Source organism: Musca domestica, unplaced genomic scaffold (assembly GCF_030504385.1).
Source record: "Musca domestica strain aabys unplaced genomic scaffold, Musca_domestica.polishedcontigs.V.1.1 162, whole genome shotgun sequence".
NCBI lineage: Eukaryota > Metazoa > Arthropoda > Insecta > Diptera > Muscidae > Musca > Musca domestica.
The window spans coordinates 482,414-500,895 of NW_026712223.1; the positions used below are offsets into that span (position 1 = coordinate 482,414).

General features: G+C 36.3%; 1 protein-coding gene across 1 annotated transcript; it reads right to left on the reverse strand.

Annotated features, from left to right (window-relative positions):
• Window positions 1-3,156: 3,156 nt before the first annotated feature.
• On the reverse strand, window positions 3,157-4,512 carry LOC131801505 (pancreatic lipase-related protein 3-like). Its single transcript, XM_059120266.1, has 2 exons — window positions 4,273-4,512; window positions 3,157-3,754 (listed from the first exon to the last, which is right to left on the reverse strand). Exons 1-2 carry the CDS (start codon window positions 4,476-4,478, stop codon window positions 3,157-3,159), a joined length of 804 nt encoding a protein of 267 aa, XP_058976249.1. The 5' UTR covers window positions 4,479-4,512.
• Window positions 4,513-18,482: the final 13,970 nt, after the last annotated feature.

Below are 18,482 nucleotides of genomic sequence, written 5' to 3' on the forward strand. Positions count from 1 at the left end.
CATGCTTTGTCGGGTAATGAACTGTAGAGAGACTCACTTCAAGTTAAGCACTGTGAGGCTGGTCAGTAAAGACATCTGCAAATACTTCCTCACAGCCCAGGAATGTAAAGGTGTCTGTAAAAACTCCCTTACAGCCCTGGGCTTTAAAGGCCCTTCCAGCCCTGGGCTTAAAGGCCCTTACAGCCCTGGGCTGTAAAGGCGTCTAGAAAGAATCCGGAAAAGACGTCTAAAGGACAACCTTACATCCCAGGACTGTAATGGCTTCTAGAAAGACCCCCTTACGTCTAGAAAGATTCCCTTACAGCCCTGGGCTGTAAAGGCGTCTAGAAAGACCCCCTTACAGCCTACGACTGTAAAGGCGTCTAGGAAGGCCCCCTTACAGCCCAGGGCTGTAAAGGCGTCTAGAAAGACCCCTTACAGCCCAGGGCTTTAAGACGTCTAGAAAGACTCCCTTACAGCTCTGGGCTGTAAGGCGTCTAGAAAGACTCCCTTACAGCCTGGGCTGTAAGGCGTCTATAAAGACTCCCTTATAGCCCTGGGCTGTAAAGGTGTCAGTAAAGACTTCCTTACAGCCCTAGGCTGTAAAGGCGTCTAGAAAGACTCTCTTACAGCCCAGGGCTGTAAAGGCGTCTTGAAAGACTCCCTTATAGCCCTGGGCTGTAAAGGCGTCTCGAAAGACTCCCTTACAGCTCTGGGCTGTTAAGGCGTCTAGAAAGACTCCCTACAGCCCTGGGCTGTAAAGGTGTCAGTAAAGACTTCCTTACAGCCCTAGGCTGTAAAGGCGTCTAGAAAGACTCCCTTACAGCCCAGAGAAAGACTCCCTTATAGCCCTGGGCTGTAAAGGCGTCTCGAAAGACTCCGTTAGAGCCCAGGGCTGTAAAGGCGTATAGAAAGATTCCCTTATTGTCCTGGCTGTAAATGTGACTTTAAAAACTCCATTTTCATTGTCTTTGTTTAAATTTAATATTTGTTTAATGTTCTTAGTTTTGCTTCATGTTCTGTTCCCTTGTGAGTACTATCTGTGTATATTTAAACTCCCATTAAAATTAAGTAAATACCCAATTTTATTTGCATAATTTAAAAATTACCTTTGGGCCAAAATTCTGTATAAAATTTCTATTGCTGAAATTAAATATTTCCCAGGGAAATTCTCTGCCGCATCATTTAACTGGAATACTTTTTTGATTTCGTGGTTTTTGCCCCTAAATGAAAAGAACGAGAATCTCTGCACAATGTTGTGGTTTGTCTGCATATATGTGTGTGTGTGAGTGTGTGTGTGGCCATTTATCTATGATATATATAAGCACATGGACTATGAGCGATCCTTGATGCCGGCTAAAAGTGAAAATTTGTAACAATTCACATCATTGTCGTTGTTGTTGGTGTTTTGTTTTTCATCGAATAGTTTTTCTTTGTTGGCTGGCTGTTGATTGGCAGTTTTATGGCTGGTTATGCCGCTAGATATGTTGCTAAAAACGACAACGACAGGAAAATAGAAGCAAAAAATCGCAAAGTTTTTTTCGCCACTCGTTATACATTTAAATTGTTTTCAATTAAAGTTTTTCCAAAGCCAATTTACTGTTCATTTATTTCAAACTCACAAAGCGAGGGGAGAGTAGTGTAGAGAGAGAGAGAGAGGAAAAAAAAGTAATTTAAACTATCCAAGTGTCTTTGTTTCGGAAAATAAATCTGTAACTCTGAAGCTATTAATTAAATAATCTCAATTGCGTTTGTGAAGTATTGAATTAAATGCATTTTAAAAATCCATTGCTTAAATCAATTCGAATAAATCTATTCCAGAAACTACTGACAATGTTTTTGTTTCGAAAGGAACATTTATTTACATTTTCCTTAGTGTTTTATGAAGTTTGGGATTTTTGATTTTTTGGTTTATAGACTTTGTTTTATTGAGCTATAAGTTTATTTTGTCGAAATATTCAAATTGAAATTTTACCTTTTCTTGTTGACAATATGCCTATGCAAAGTCAATAAATTTCCCAATAAAATTTCTATTGAAATTGTCCTTTTCGCACATCCTAAACCCAGCATGTGCTGGCTGGTCCTTTATGGTTATGTTTTTATTTCTTTGTTGTTTTGTTTTTTATTTTCATAATAAAATCTATTGGAATTTCAGGAATTCCAGCACATCCTAAACGTCCTGCAGCTCTCTACGTGCCTGGAATATTAAGAAAACAAAACGGAGAAAATCTCTCCGAAAAAAACCAAAATCACTGTCACATGAAATAGAAGTTGATTGACCTCAATCAAAGACATAAACAAAACAATCAAAGTTTATGTGAAAAATATGGAATATAACAAAAATATAAATAACTTTTTGTTTTTAGAGAGCCGAACTTGAATTTCCTGGAAAGGAAGTGGAAATTTTCGGGGGAATTTGGGGAAGCCAAAAAAATGTAAAAAGATCGAAAGAAAAAAAAATAATTTTAAAAAGTTTACGTCATATCCGGGTGTGATGGAAGTTTCGGGGGTTTATTTAAACAGAAAAAAATGCAAGGTTGGGGGAGAAAAATGCGTTGCCAGACGGAATTTTAAGGATATTACCAGTCCTGATTTTCGAATTTGGGGACCAATATAAAAAATATCTCCATAATAAGGCTAAAAATGTTTTACCTGTAGCTTAGTCCATATCTCAATCCAATTCTCCCTGTCTTTATATTAAAGATAAATTAAAAATGAGGATTGGTGGCTCTTTCCGAAACCTAGGTATTCCCTGCTTAGCCCCCTATAAACATTACCATCGTTCTCCAGTAATAAACAAACGTTGTTTTTATAAAAAGTACAATAATGGGATTAAGCCTGGCCATTTGCAACAAAAATAAATAAAAAATATATTTTTTCTTATGTATTCCAAGTTCTCTTGAATTTCCCCCGAAATGCATATCCAATTTCTATTTGTTTTTATTTGAATACTTTATTTTTTCCTCCTTTTCTCAAAAAAGAGTGCCATCCCCATCAAAAGCTCTCTCCTTTTTTGTTTATCTTACAAAATTCCTTTTGATAAGCTCCCTTCCCATAGGCTCCTCGCATTTGTTTTCCAGATAATAAACACCATCCCGGCCACTGCTACGTAAATCACCCATTTTCTCATTTAGCCAACGGCAACTCTTCAAATCCAACTATTAAAACTGGGACATTTCAAAACCAACATTTCTTGGTTTTCCAACGGCAACCAGATTCTGTTATAAGCAGATAAGCACGAACATGCGAGCATGCCGGGTCTTGCTCATCATCACAGCCAGGCTGATGAACACCACCATTGGGATAATAATCGACATGGCCGCAAGGTGTTGGAAAACCCAAATAGCCCGCATTAGTGTGTACAACTTCAACAAAGTCGGCATCATCGGCGGTCAGACGTTCGTCATAAGGTGTGGAGGCGTTGAAGAAAACCCCGGCCGGATCTAGGCCGGTGATGTGGGCCAATCTGTGATGCAAGCGTTCAAGGATATTTTGCCCCAACAGCCCACTTATTTGGCCACCCAAACTAAAGCCAACAGCATGCAAATGTTGTAGATCAAAATTGAAGTTGTCATGCAGTAGGACAACTAAGTCGGCTATAGCTTTGGCAATTGCGGGAACTTTGGCTGCTCCGGCTGCAAGGTCGGCGGAGTTGTCAATCACTTCGCTGTAATCCACAACAATAACATTGCCATCTTCCATTTGCAGTTTGGCATTCTTGACCAAAATGTTCATCAAGGAGTCTTTGTTGTCGGCAATTCCATGAATGGACAGGCTGAGAGACAGAGGGAGAGAGAGAGAGAGAGAGAGAGAATCATTTTGGTATTAGAAGGGTTGGAAGGAAAAGACTAAAGGCGAGAATACATAAGAGGATTTTTTTCTGACATGAGTCATCGGATTGTTTTGGTAGGAGAAGAAAGGAGTGTAGCTTAACTTAGTTCTATTTCGTCCCATAATTGGTCTGTTCCAGAACTGCAAGAATGTAAAAGTTTATATCTCGATAACCTATTTTCCCTTTATGATTTCGAAAAAATTGCCAAACCTGCACGATCTGGAACAGAACAAATTTAACTTTGTTAACCTTAAACTGATCCGGATCAAAGCTTAAGTCAGTATTAAAGCGTTGATCTGTTAAGTCTTTAAGTCCGTTTCTATATGGCTTTTTCGTCAATTACTAATATCAGAAAAAATCCTCTTATATATTCTCTCCATAAGATTGTCCTAAGTAACGGTATTTATATGGAATCCTGCAGCATGTTCTGAATGGTATACATTTTAGGGAATTTTACTCACGTAATTGGTTTAGTAGGATTGAGAACATTTCTAATCACCGATTCCACATTTGCCTGCAATGGCTGAGGACTATCAGGATTTTGCCGGGTGTAAACATAGAATTTCACCGAATCCGCAACCTTCGAATCACCAACAGCAGCCGCATGAATTACACTTGCAAATGCTGCAAATAATAAGAAGACAAAAATTCTTTCCGATATCTTCATTGCTTCAGCTCCCAACGAAAACTGTTTAGAGGAAATTTTTCAGAAACGTAAAATGTGTTGGGCTCTCGGTTTCGCCTCTTCTGCTGCTTGGCAATGACCAATAGACTAGATAAGATTATTGACAAATAATTTAATAAATTGCATTTATTTTTATTTTTTATTTTTTTGCTTCAGAATAGATTTATTTATGGCGGGATATAAGGCATATCTTATGTGGTGACATTTCATAAAGCACAAGTTTTTACATGTTGGGCAGATAAAACCTGGAGGGTGGGGTGTGGAAATTCTAGGTAAAACGTAGAATGGCGATAAATAAAATGGGTAATAATATATTAGCTGGATGGGTATTTAACAAATCATTTAATACGCCATTAATAGGTCCATATCTACCACGCTTTTCTGGCTATATTTGGCATTTGGGACACCATATGACAGGATTTCGAAATATAATATCACCTTATACTGAACTATAGAAACTATGACAGAGAAATTTCTTGGAAAAATGTTTATTAAAGTTGTTCTGAAATGTTCATTATCGTTTTTCCCGCTAAATATTATTTAATATACGAAATATTGAAAATATACGTTATGACATCCTTGGCGGATATAAAGCAAAAAGCCTGGCAGCCAAAAAAAAAAAAAAAACTATTCTTTGGCTGTTGTAATCAATGCCAACAGGAAATTAATATCACAAGAATAAACGAAGGAAAAAGGAAAAAAAATGACGATAACAAAACAAGAATTCTCATAATCCGTGTGAAAGAAGACAAAATTGCTCATAACTCGTTAAATGGACACAAAATTTCCCAAAACTCAAGGACAGCTGTCCTTGATATGCCCAAGGCAAATGCTAACATACACAGTTGCTTCTTATCGATAACATAATGTAGCCATAAATTGATTTTTTGTTTGATTTCAAGATTAATTTTTAGTTTCTCAGAAAACAATTTACGACACATGTTCGATGTTGTTGCTGCTGTTTTTTTTTTTTTGAGAGTCAAAAATGCATTTTTGTTTGAAATTGCAGGCATTCCAAGTTGAACGTTTATTAAACACACAAATCGATAATTAATTTTGACAAATTAATACCCAACTACCCTACCCCACGCTGTTTTGATAGTAATTTAAATTGATACAAGATTGGTTAATTAAAAAAAAAGCACACAAGTACAGTGAAACCTCAATAGATGGACATATCACAAAGAGTCTGAATAAGAATTATTTATGGAAATGGAAAAAATCATTTAAAAAAGGTTGTATTTATAAAACTTTAAAGGTGAGAATACATAAAACGTTTTTTTGGCAGGCTTAAGTTCTCGCCTGGCTTCTGCGAAAAATAACAAAGGAGCGTAGGGCCAAAATCGAACTAAGTCAACCTAAAACTCCTTTGTTCCTATACGAAGAAGCCACCCGATGACATGAGCCAGTCAAAAAGCATTTTATGTATTCTCGCCTTAAAAGCATAGACAAGTCATGATATAGACTAAAAAGTTGTCCAACCTGTTATCTTCGAAAAAAGTGCTTCAATAGATGTCGTTCTTGCTGTGAGAGAGCTTAAAGGTGGCAATACATAAAACGTTTATTTGACTTGCTTAAGTCTCCGGCTGGTTTCTTCGTAGAGGAACAAAGGAGTTTTAGTTTGACTTAGTTCGATCATGGCCCTACGCTCCTTAGTTCTTTTCCAGGAGAAGTCAACTATGTCGCAAAATATAAAAATATACAGATTAAATAGCAGAAAAATGAATAAATTGTTTTCGAAGCCGAGTGACTTTACTAGCCCTGAGTGATTTACTCTCCCATTGATCAACCATGGCGTTTTTTGGTCTACACCTTTATTCTGTGATAAGGGAATCTAAAAGTAAAATCGAGCGGGAAAAAATGATTTTAAGAGAGAGAGAGAGGAGAGAGAGAGGAGAGAGAGCAGAAGCAAGGGACCAGTGGATTTTGCAACAAAAGCAACAACACTCTTTTTCGAGCGGCGTAGAAAGTAAGGTATACCCGATTTCTTTTTATTTACTCCCGCCAGATTTCGAGTTAAGAGTGAAACTCAACTCGCTTTTTGGAGATTTGATAAAAAATATTTTAAATTTTATTTTATAAATTCTCAAATTTATTCTAAATAGTTGATCACTTTATATGATTTCACTGTAGTTTTTTTTTTGTTAAATCATGACTTGGCAACAACTGGTTTTAAGCTTAGTAGCAAAACTTATGTTTTTTCCAGGTCAATTTCAAAGAAAACAAAAAAAAAAACATTTGGAATAAAAATTAGCTAACTAAACGATATCAACGTGTTGTGTGTTTGATCATTCTGAAAATTTTTCTATTGTTTATTTTTCAAGTAATATTTTAACCTTTAATGCTGCAATGAATGCAATTCACCGGTCAAGACAGTTTAATGGTAAGAGCCAACCCTGTTGTGAAGTTGGCAACAAGCTTTTTTATTCAATTGGGGGTATTGAAATGACTCCGGAATTGCAGCTACTTAAAAATGTGCAATTGTTTTGTTTTCCACACACACATACACACACAACTATTGTTAGCGGCGGACAATTGAAAAATAAATTCTATGGTAATTTCAATGAGGATGAGCTACACTGGGTTCTGGAGATGAGCTACACTTAGTTCTGGGAAGGCAAAATGACGAATGACGATAACTTGACATGTACAAGTTAGAAAACAGTACAGGGTGAGATGAAAAAACTGCAACCAAATTCCGACTGTTGTCATTTCTAAGCCATTCGTACGACAGCTGTTAAAATTATTCCAGTGACAGCTCATTATATTGCTTACAAGCGTACAAAAACATTTTGTTGAGAATTTTCCAGAAAAAAAGTTATTCGTGATGGAAGCGTGATAGTGTGACTTCTTTATATTTTGCTGGAAAATCACAAGTGGCTATCGTTAGAGCACTCCAGCGTTTAAGTGTGAATAAATCGTTCCATCGCTCGTCACCGTGATATTGGTAGCGTAGCCGTTACGTCAAGGAAGTAGACGGAAGAAAACAGCAACATCAGCAGAAATGGTTTGAAAAGTAAAGAAGCGACTTGATCGGAACCCGCGTCGCTGTGGCTGCTGTGAAAAATGGCTCGTGAGCTGAACATATCGCAATATTTCAAGGCCGCATACCTTGGACATTCCAACAGGACTCAGCACTATCGCACTCAGCATGCGCCACCCAAGAATGGTTACAAAATGGGGTTCCTTGTTTTGCTTCCAGCGCACAAGGGCCACCAAAATCTCAGGATACCAATCCGTTGGACTATTGGGTCTTTAGCATTTTGGAAAGCAAGGTCGGCACTAAAAAATACCAAAGTGTCAATCACCTCAAGCAAGTGTTTAGCCGAGAATGGGCCAAAATACCGCAGAGCAACATTCGGGCAGCGTGTGACGGTTTCATTGGCCGTTTGAAGGTCATAATTCGTGCCAAAGGTGACCAACTCGAACTAACCTAAACTTTTTCTAAGATTTGATGATATTTCCGACAATTTTTTGCTTTCATTCAATAAAATTTGAAAAAAATAAAAACAAAAAAAGCAGTAAGTTCGGCTGGGCCGAACTTTGAATATCCTGCACTATTTGAAACAAATTTGAAAATTTTCAAAAAAAAAAATCGTTCAAACTTCTATTAAAAATCTTAAAAATACCGAATATAGAATTGCATATACGAAATTTGAAACAATTTCGGTGAATAATGTAGCAAAGATTTCAAAATACCGAATATAGGAAGGTACAGTTATATGGGGGGTATACCCATTTTCAATAACAAAAGACAAGCAGAACAAACACACGTCTGATTAAAATTTTATCAGCCTACTTCCTTTCGTTCGGAAGCTAGAGTTATTTCCATTGACGAAAAGCCAGACAGACGGACGGTCTCCTTCAATCAACACAGAGTTTAATGCTGATCAAGAATTTACACCTTGTGGGGTCTAAAATGTATATTTCGAGTTATTACAAACGGAATGACAAACTTAATATAAAAATATAGTCATGCCACTATATTTTTATATTAAGTTTGTCATGAAAATCATAAACCGTAGTTTTAAATCCTTTATATGTCCTCAAAAAACTTAAATTCTGTAGATTTTTCTAAAATTTTTCTAAAGATAATTCGGCAAGATAAATTACAAAAATGCAGAGTTCTAAAATCTTTTTTGAACTAAAGTTACCTTCTAATTCTGCCATGCCTCATTCTTTCAACTTTACCTGAGAAATGTCACATATATTTTTATAAATTTATAAAAGTAGGGTATTACAAATTACAGGCATTTAATATTCCTTAACATTATGTGATGTAAGGCTAGAGAAAGGACAACAAAATGGCAACATATGCAGGTTTCTCACACACACACTAATACATAATTTATGCTTCTAGTTCAAAGGAAGCAGCATGCTTCCAGCTAATATTTTTCATTAAATTTACAGTAGATGGAAGAAGTTTTGAACCGGGTTCCTTAAATAAAGAATAATCAGGATTTTAATTACATTTCAGAAACGTAGTGTTTAAATTTTGAATGTCTTCATTAAACATTATATTCTAAGCTTGCTTTAAATATTCATTGTTTTTTTCTCCCGCTCTGTTATTGCATTTGCTTTGGCTCTGTTACATTGACATTCTCTCACTCAAGCCCCTTGATAAAGCAACGCGTGTTGGGAAAACAACAGCAACAACAGAAAAAGAAACACAAACAACGGAATTCCATTTGAATGGTATTTTGTTATTGTTTTTCTTTTCTATTCGGTGGCTCTCTTTTAAATGGATGTAAATCTGCAGATAATAGCTGTGTGCGTCGGTGTGTGTGCGTGTGAGAGTATCACAGAGGACATCTCGTGGAACGTGGTCGTTTTTTAAAGCATTTTTTCGCTCTGGCATGCAATTTCCAGCAATTGCTGGCAATCGATTTTGGCATCGCAAAAAAAAAGCGAACGCACGCACACAAATGAAAAGCTAAAACCCCAAAACGCTTAATAAATTCCCCTTTGCCTGACAAAAAAGTAAGCTTAACCAGAAGCGAGCAAGTTATGCAGTCATAAAAAGCAAACATGACTTAATGGCTTTTGCCACAAAAGAGAGAGAGAGAGCGAGGGGGGCACGCATGTGAGGGCACTGTTCGCAACTTCTGTTCTATTCTATCAAAAATCGACGACTGCTGATGCAGAGATTTTCCGCTGGCATCATAAAAAATAATAATAAAATAATAAAGAATGTCGTAGAACTCATAAATATGCACGAAAACAATTGAAATCTGTATTGAAATGCCATTTGGGGAGGACATTTGAGTGACGGTAACTGCCATGTTTTTTATTGCTGTTTTGGTTGGGGGGAAGAAATTGCTTCGGATGGGGTGTGATGGGAATAGTTTGTTGTTTTAATTTGTCAATGAGCAAATATTTTTGATTTTTTAAGAATTATGTGTCATTTTTTATTTAAGGCTAGATTACACGTCATATGAGAGTCTATGTAATGTGAAGTTTCACAATTTAAATTTAACAGTTTTATGGCATACTTTTAGGCGCTACTATGTAAATGAATATATTTATGATAAAAATATGACATATTGTGTAAATTAATATATTTAAGACATAAATATGACCTAAATACAGGGTGCGATAAAACTACTGAAACAAAGTCAAACGCCATAATTTTAACATTCTTTTTTAAATTTTATTGAGTGAAAGCAAAAAATGTCGGAAATTGCATCAAATTTTAGAATAATTTTAGATTTGTTCGAATTAGTCACCTTTGGCACGAATTATGGCCTTCAAACGGCCAATGAAACCGTCGCATGCTGCCCGAATGTTGCTCTGCGGTATTTTGGCCATTCCCGGCGAAGCTCTGCTTGAGGTGATCGACACTTTGGTAGTTTTTAGTGCCAACCTTGATTTTGAAAATACCCCAGACACAATAGTCCAACGGATTGGTATCCGGAGAATTTGGTGGTTATTGTGCGCTGGAAATAAAGCGAGGATTCTCATTTCGTAAACCATTCTTGGGTGGCACGTGCTGAGCGCAATGGAGCTGAATCCTGTTGGAATGTCCAAGGTTTGCAGCTAAAATGTTTGCGTGCCCAAGGCTTCAATACACCCTCCAGAATATTTTCGCGATAATATTCGGCATATACTCTGATGCCACGGTCGATTAATACGAGCGGAGAGCGACCATCGGCTGTTATGGCGGCCCACACCATCACCATTGGTGCACATTTTCAGCTGATCTCTTTGGCATGTAAAACGATAATTTCGTTTCTTTACAAACTGCTGGACAATGAATGTTTTCTCATCGGAGAAAGCCAAATTCGGCAGTTCACCACCTTCGGCCAAACGAAGCAACTCTTTAGCTCTTTTGAGTCTATTTGCTTTCTGTTGCGGTGTAAGTTTTTGATCTTTTTGAAATTACAATGGCTTTACCCCAAGCTCATTTTTCAATATTTGCCGAAGGGAATATTGCGATATTTTCAGCTCACGAGCCATTTTTCTGTCACTGCGACGCGGGCTCCCATCAAGTCATTTCTTTACTTTTTGAACCATTTCTGCTGATGTTGCTGATTTCTTCTGCTGTTCCCACTCTAATTTTCAAACTGGAGTGACTCGGGATCGCTGCCATACGAAACAAGAGGGTGAAGAGCACACTCCATAAAAATTCCCACTCTTTGTGAAATTCTGCTCGCGAGCAAGTTTCGCTCCCTAATGAAAAAGAGCGTATATGTGCTATGCATTGCGCTGTATATTGCAGGATATAGTTGATAAAAGCGTTGTCCGTTTACGTGTCAGCATCTACAACTTTTATCATTTTTGCAACTCTTTAATGGAAAATTGTTCCCTTACTCAAAAAAGTATTGAGAATTTCAAAAAAAATGTAAGAGAACGCCGTCAAATTACGTTCATTGAAGGCACGTGCCTGCATTCGCCTGGCCCTGACTTAAGAACATATGAATTTTCTAAAGAAAAAAATTCTTAACATCCGTCATTTTAAACATTCTCCATTACATCCTTAACACAAAGTACCCTCTAACAACATTTGTTATGTTTACCAAATAAACCCCTCATTATGTTCATAAATAAAATGTTCTGCCATCTCTAAGCACTTAATAATGAAAAGATATCGGCGACAAGATTAAGGCTTATCACAAATGACAGTTAAGTGGTTAACCACTTCTTTGGCATTTTCACGCTTCGCATGATGAGGGTTAAGAAATTTGGTAGGGACCATGAGGATAGCCTAGCACAAAAAGAGTATTGAAATTTTAGGCGACATATTTTGATTTATTTATGCAAAGCCCTGCTCCCCTTGGTGCCCGGGGAGAAAAACATGAAGACTTTTTTTCTTGTTTAAGCCGGAAGAGAATACATAAGTTCGTTAGCATACTTCAAGGATTTGTGTTCAAACTTTTTTTTTGGGGTAATAATAGAAAGAAAATTTATGTCCTTGCTAATTTAATCCAAAACTTTTCGAAACATTGTTATTTGTCAATTTGTGTGTTTTCTTTTACCATCTAAATTGAGTAATTTATTCGATATTGTTACAATTTAAAGTCACATGTGTTAATAATTTATTGCCCTCGTAATGTGGGGGATAGGGAGGGGTTCATCATTATTCACACATTCGTTTTGATATCACGTTTAGAAATACCCACACAGCATTCAATTCGTCCTGCTTTGCAATTCTAGAATTCTTTTTATTCAGTTTTTTTTGCTTTTAGTATTTCAATTGATTATTTTCAATGGCAAAATGGAAAGGGAGGAAATTGGAGAGAGGTGGGTGTGTGGGTAGTATTCAGTAGTAAACAGTTTTCATAGAGCAATCCATTCCATGGCAAAGGAAATAACCTTTTACACGCACTCACAAACACACACACACATTCATTCACTCATCCACACACATCCTTAAATACCCAATAGGGACAAATAAATGGGAACGTGTGCTTTGGTTAGTTTCCAGCATTTAAGTTAAGCTGATGCTTTAAAATGCAGCTTATTTTTTTGTATTTAAATTTAAACTAAAGTGTCTATTTCTTTATGACGATACTTGAAACCTCCATTCCGAATCCTTTTTTAATTTCTGATTTTGGGCTTTTCTGATTTCAATTCAAAAATTAAAAAAAAAATAAATTTGAAAATATTTTTTTCTTCAAATACAATGGCTATTGATAAATGGAAGCCTTTTCCATTTTCAATTTGCTTTCACTTTAATTACACATCAGCTACAATGTAAACTATTTACTTATCCATCAATTAGGAATTGATTCTGCTAATGAATTTAACGAATTCAATTTGCCCACTTTGTTTACCATTCGCAACTATTTTACAAATAAATGTAAACACAAATTCACAGGAAATGTAAATTTACCTTTTCAATTCACAAAGATTTTCAAAATTAATTTCCATTATTCATACGTCACCTTGCAATTACTATCTGCAGCATTGCCTGGAATACGCCAACACTCAGATATCGGCAACATTGTTGCCACGACAATTGCCCTTGGGAATATTTTACTGCACTGTATAATGAAATACGTATCTAGAGAACATTTAATAACTAACAAAACGATGGTTCTCTTTAGATTGTCAAACTTTTGACTTTGATTGCTTGCCATTGATCGACGACCACTGCAATGGACAGTGTGCCATAAGAAATATGAAAAGAAAATATAATAAATCTCTGTATACAACAGATAAACCCTACGCACACACACACGCACACTTTACTCACAATATTTGTTCATTTGATGTCTTTACTACAAGAGTGCAAAATTATTTTCCAATATTTCATGCCATTTCTTCATAATAATGCTCTGCATCATTCTCCTTTGCTCTCCCATTCTCCCAGAAGGGGAACACAAATCACCGACAAAGCCATGCTGAAGTTATTAGAAAAAAAACTGCTCTCGTGCTCATTCTCTTGTTTGTGTTCTCTTGCTCACAAAATCAATATTGACACTTTGCCGTTAATAATGCAGTAGTGCCTTTCAATATGAATATGAGACAAACACACAGAGACACACAGGCATGGTGGGGAATATGAAAGCAAACATCCATCAATAGACGAGGCAGAACAACAACAAACACCGATTGCCACAATCCAGTAGCAATAATAAAAGCATAAATAAATATTGCAATAAAAACAACAACAACATCAAATAAATAGGATATTACTTTATTGAAGAGCTTTTTTCTAAAGTGGTTTGCCCATAAAGTTCAATAACAAAATGTCACATAAATTGAACGGCGATAAAAAGGCGACACACAAAATTGCAATCAACTGCAAGACATGGCTCTAGCCAGCCAGGCTCTTTTATTCATCCATCACCGTTGCAAAAGCATGTTGTACCCCAAATTCCATCAACGAAGCGGGGTTTGGGGAAAGGACCACTGCTGCCCTGGAATATTGTAAATTTATGTCGGCATGGATATCAAGTCATATCCTTGCCTTTCTTTCATTTTTTTTTTTTGAAAAGAAAAGGAATTTTCTTTGGCACCAGCCATGTCAGCTCTAATCAATCCCCTAAACAAATTGTGATTTTTTCTGCTTCACTTTGTTTCAAAGTTATGGTGCAGTAAATGTTGTGGAATGTTAAAGAAATGTCAAACATATTTTATGTAAAGTTGTTAAAATTTACGATACTTTGGACAATGCTGTGAACATGGCCAAATGATGGTATTAGGAATAATTTTACGAGGGGATATAAAAGTACAAATTGTGAAAAAATGTTTAAAAAAATGGGAGGGTATTACGAAACTAATGGGAAATGTGAGCAAGTAATACCGGGTTTTAGTTTAAAGGGGGCGTAAGTTTTAAAACCTTTACCAAAAACAAAAAAAGATATATTAACTTCATTTCTCCAAGGTTTATGTCCTCACAGTGAGGTTTATCCATGAATATTTAAACTGTTATTTATTAGATTTGTACCCTTTTGGTCACAGCGGTTATATAACATTTTATACGGTGAAAAGATGTCTTTACGAAATTTCGGCATTAGTCCCGTGCGGGTTTTTGTAGTCGGACGTTCCCACTCTGCTGTACCTTTCTCGTTACATGTTATGATAAAAGTATGGTATGTTTATGGCCATATGGCTAGAGGTTTTAGACCCTACGTCTCTTTGGATTAAATCCGTTTCAGCACATTTGGAGTTGATCTAGCGATGTCCATCCGTCCGTCTGTCTGGATGGCTTGTGCGTACGATAACCCTCGAAGGGAGTATCCGATTTGGTCCAAACTTGATACATCGTAATATTATTATCAAACTAAGATTGAGTTCGGAGATAGGCAATATTGTTCCAATCCTTTTGGTACCTCCCCCACAAAATGTCAACATTTTCAAAGAAAATAATTTACTGCACAGAAAAAGAAAGGATAATCGGATAAGTATCCGATTGTCTTCAATTTACACACATCACCATATTTTTGTAAACCCAAGGCCTGGTGAGAAGGTATATCGGTTGACTCCTTCTCCCCATTCTTCCCCCACAAAGGGTCAAAAATTTGAATAACTGTGAAGCTCATAAAGTACGAAATTAACATCCGAATCCATTCAGACTTGGTACATCCCAATTTTTATATTATCACAAGATATGTTATAAAAGTGGTAGAGATCGGACCATTCCTTCTGGTACCTCCCCCACAAAGGGTCAAAGTTTTGAATAGCCAAAACGAGTATAATATCCGAAATTTGTATCCGGTTTTATTCATATATCACACATCACAATATTTTTATTAAGCCTAGGTCTGGTGTAATGATGAAATATATCGGTACACCCCTTCTGGTACCTCCCCCACAAAGGGATACAATTTTGAATATTCATGAAGCTCGTAAAACTCGAAATTAAAATCAAATTCCATTCAGACAAGGTACAACTCAATATCTCTATTAAGACAAGATCTATTATAAAGATGGTAGAGATTGGGCCATTCCTTCTGTTACCTCCACACAAAGGGTCAACGTTTTGAATACTCAAAACGATTATAATATTCGAAATAAGCATCCGATTCTCTTTTACACATTTTTCACATATCTGATTATTTCTTTTAACACAAGATTTGCTTTAAAAATGGAATATATCGGATCACTCCTTCTGGTACCTCCCCCACAAAGGGTTAACATTTTGAACATCTATGAAGCTGATAAAACTCGAAATTAACATCTAATTCCACTTAGACTTGGTACATGTCAATATTTCCATCAACACAAGATTTGTTACAAAGATGGCAGAGATCGGACCATTTCTTTTGTCACCTTCCCCACAAAGGGTTCAAAATTTTTGAAAAACAAAACGGTCAAAGATAGCGTAATAAGCATCCAACTCTCTTTAAATTTCACACATCCAAATATTTTTGCTAATACAAGATCTGTTGTGAAGATGATATATATCTGCCAACTAAATATCTAAATATTTCTCTCAACCAAAACCCTGAGATAAATATGGAATTTAAGATTTCACATAAAATTGGATATAAGTGTTTGATTTTCTTATAATTTTACCCATATTAATATTTTTTTTAGAAGAAGTATGAAAGCAAATGTCTCCGCAAAGAATGGGTTAATATTTAGTTTTTTTACAACCAGAGATTTTGTGATCAAAGAATGAAAATGCTTCTTAAACACCATAAATCGCCATATAATTCCTGCAACACCAGTTTCCCATTTTCCCAAATCCACCCTGCAATTAAAATTGTATCAATTCAATTTAATCCTGTGGCACATGTAATTAATATCCCACACTCCGTATAAGCATATCGCAGACATGTTAAGCCACGGCAAGCATATGCATGGCAAAACAGGCACCAAGTATTTATGTGTGTGTATGTGTGTGTGTCAAATTGAAATTCCTGACATAAATGCTTTAAATTGGCCATAAATCTTTCTTGCTTTCATTACGTTGTTAAAATATTTAATTTTCACCCCCCAGCCAACAACAGCGAAGAAGCAAAAAAAAAAATAAAACAACAACAACAACAAAATCAGCAATTGTGACAACATAATAACCCCAGCAATATGAAACCATAAATGAAGCGGGCCAATAAAATTGACACCTGTTCCGTGTGTTGTTGTTCGCGGTTTTTTTTTTTTGGCAAACTGTGCTCAATGTTATGTGTGTGTTGACAATTGTTGTAACCGTGAAACACAACCAAAACAACAGCAACCCGTTGTTTTGACTTCCAACTTTGCAAATGACTGGGTGGCGTATGACGTATGGCATACGACGTGTTACACCTTCAATGTTATGAAACAAAAGGGAAAAAAGAAGAGAAAGAGACTCCTTTTATGACAGCAAGCAATTTGAAGAGCAAAGAACGTAGGTGTGTGTGTGTCTGACAATGAGTGGGAGATAAATAATGATGTGAGTAGGTGCATGTCTGTCTATCTTCCAATGTTTTTGTTTCAAGAACTCTTCTCTCATGGCATGGAGTCCTATTTTCTTCTGGCCCTTTAACTCAGAAAAAACATTAATTCGTTGCATACATTATAGCTTGGTAATGGTGTGTGTCTTATTATCTGTAGGTATGGTGGTTGTGTGTGTGTGTGTGTCTGTGATATTATTTAAATTCTAATCTCTGCTTGTTCAGGATGTTCTTTTGGTTTGGTAGTTGGCATCCAAAATGTTGTAGTTGTTTTTATTGTTGGATTCTGCACAATCAGAAACAGAAGCATAATGCATGTATGCTCATGTAGATATGTGGCATGTTTTGTATTGTTGTTGTTGTTTTTGCTACTGTAGCAATGATAAGTCACAGACTCTTGTTGTAGACCAACTGCAACAAAACGCAGAATGGTATTGTGTGTGAAATTGTGTGTGGCAGCAGGGTTTTTCTGCCTTCTGTTCATTGTTCAGATGAGGCAGTGAATTCTCCAGTCATAATAAATAGTTTGCTGTCTGTTTCAGTTATAATAGAATGTGTTTCCTTTTTTGTTGCGGGAATGAACTTTAGGTTCATAAAATGCTGGGCAGTAGTTAACCTATATAGGTTTATTGGTGGCAAGTTAAAGTGACCTAAGTACAGTTTTTTAAAGAGAAGAAATCGATAGATTTGTGGGGAATCCCCATACACTTTTTTATCTTCAAGTTTTATGAAAAAATCTGCAAACTTCTAGATTATACAGGAATATTCTCTTTAGAATTTTCCAAAATGTTGGACGTCTGTAAAGAAGGTATCGGGAGGAGTAACCATTTTTACCCTTCATCCACATGATTTTCAAAATGTACCGAGATTAGACTAGATCGAGTACTCGGTTTTCTTTTGCTTGAGATTTTTTTTGGAGAAGTTTGATCGTTTATAGGTTGGGTTAAAAAGGAGTGTCCATGATATTGTCCATCTTCGTGGAGAATTAGTTCCAAATTGTATACTTTTTTCGAGAGCTACCCTAAACATGGGTTACTACATCAATTCGAAATGTTCTGAAACGGATTTCTTCCAAAGAGACATAGGGTCGAAAATCATTACTTCAATGAGGTTCATTTTTTATACCCTCAACCATATGTATCATTTGACACGGCCAAAACGTACCTCATCGAAATAACGGTTTTAGACCCTAGGTCTCTTTGTACCAAATTCGGTTTAGGACATTTGGAGTCGATCTAGCGATGCCCATCCGTCCGTCCGTCTGTCTGTCCGGCTGGTTGGCGGGATAACTCTCGAAAGGAGTATCCTATTTGGTCCAAACTTGGTACATCTTTACATTATTATCAAACTTAGATCGGGTTCGGAGATGGATAATATTAGACCACTCCTTCTGGTAACTCCCCTACAAAAAGTCGACATTTTCAAAAAAATATTTTACTGCACAGAAAGGGAAAGAATAATCCGATTTTGTTCTTACTTTAATATTTTTTATCAGTGCGCCAGGTGCGAAAATTGACAATATTGGTCCACTCCAATACCAATACCAATCCAAGTACCTCCCCCACAAAGGGTCAAAATTTTGAAAAACTATAACTCTAATAAAATGTTATGTAAGATTCCGACTGTCATCAAATTACACACATCAAAATATTTTTCTTAACAC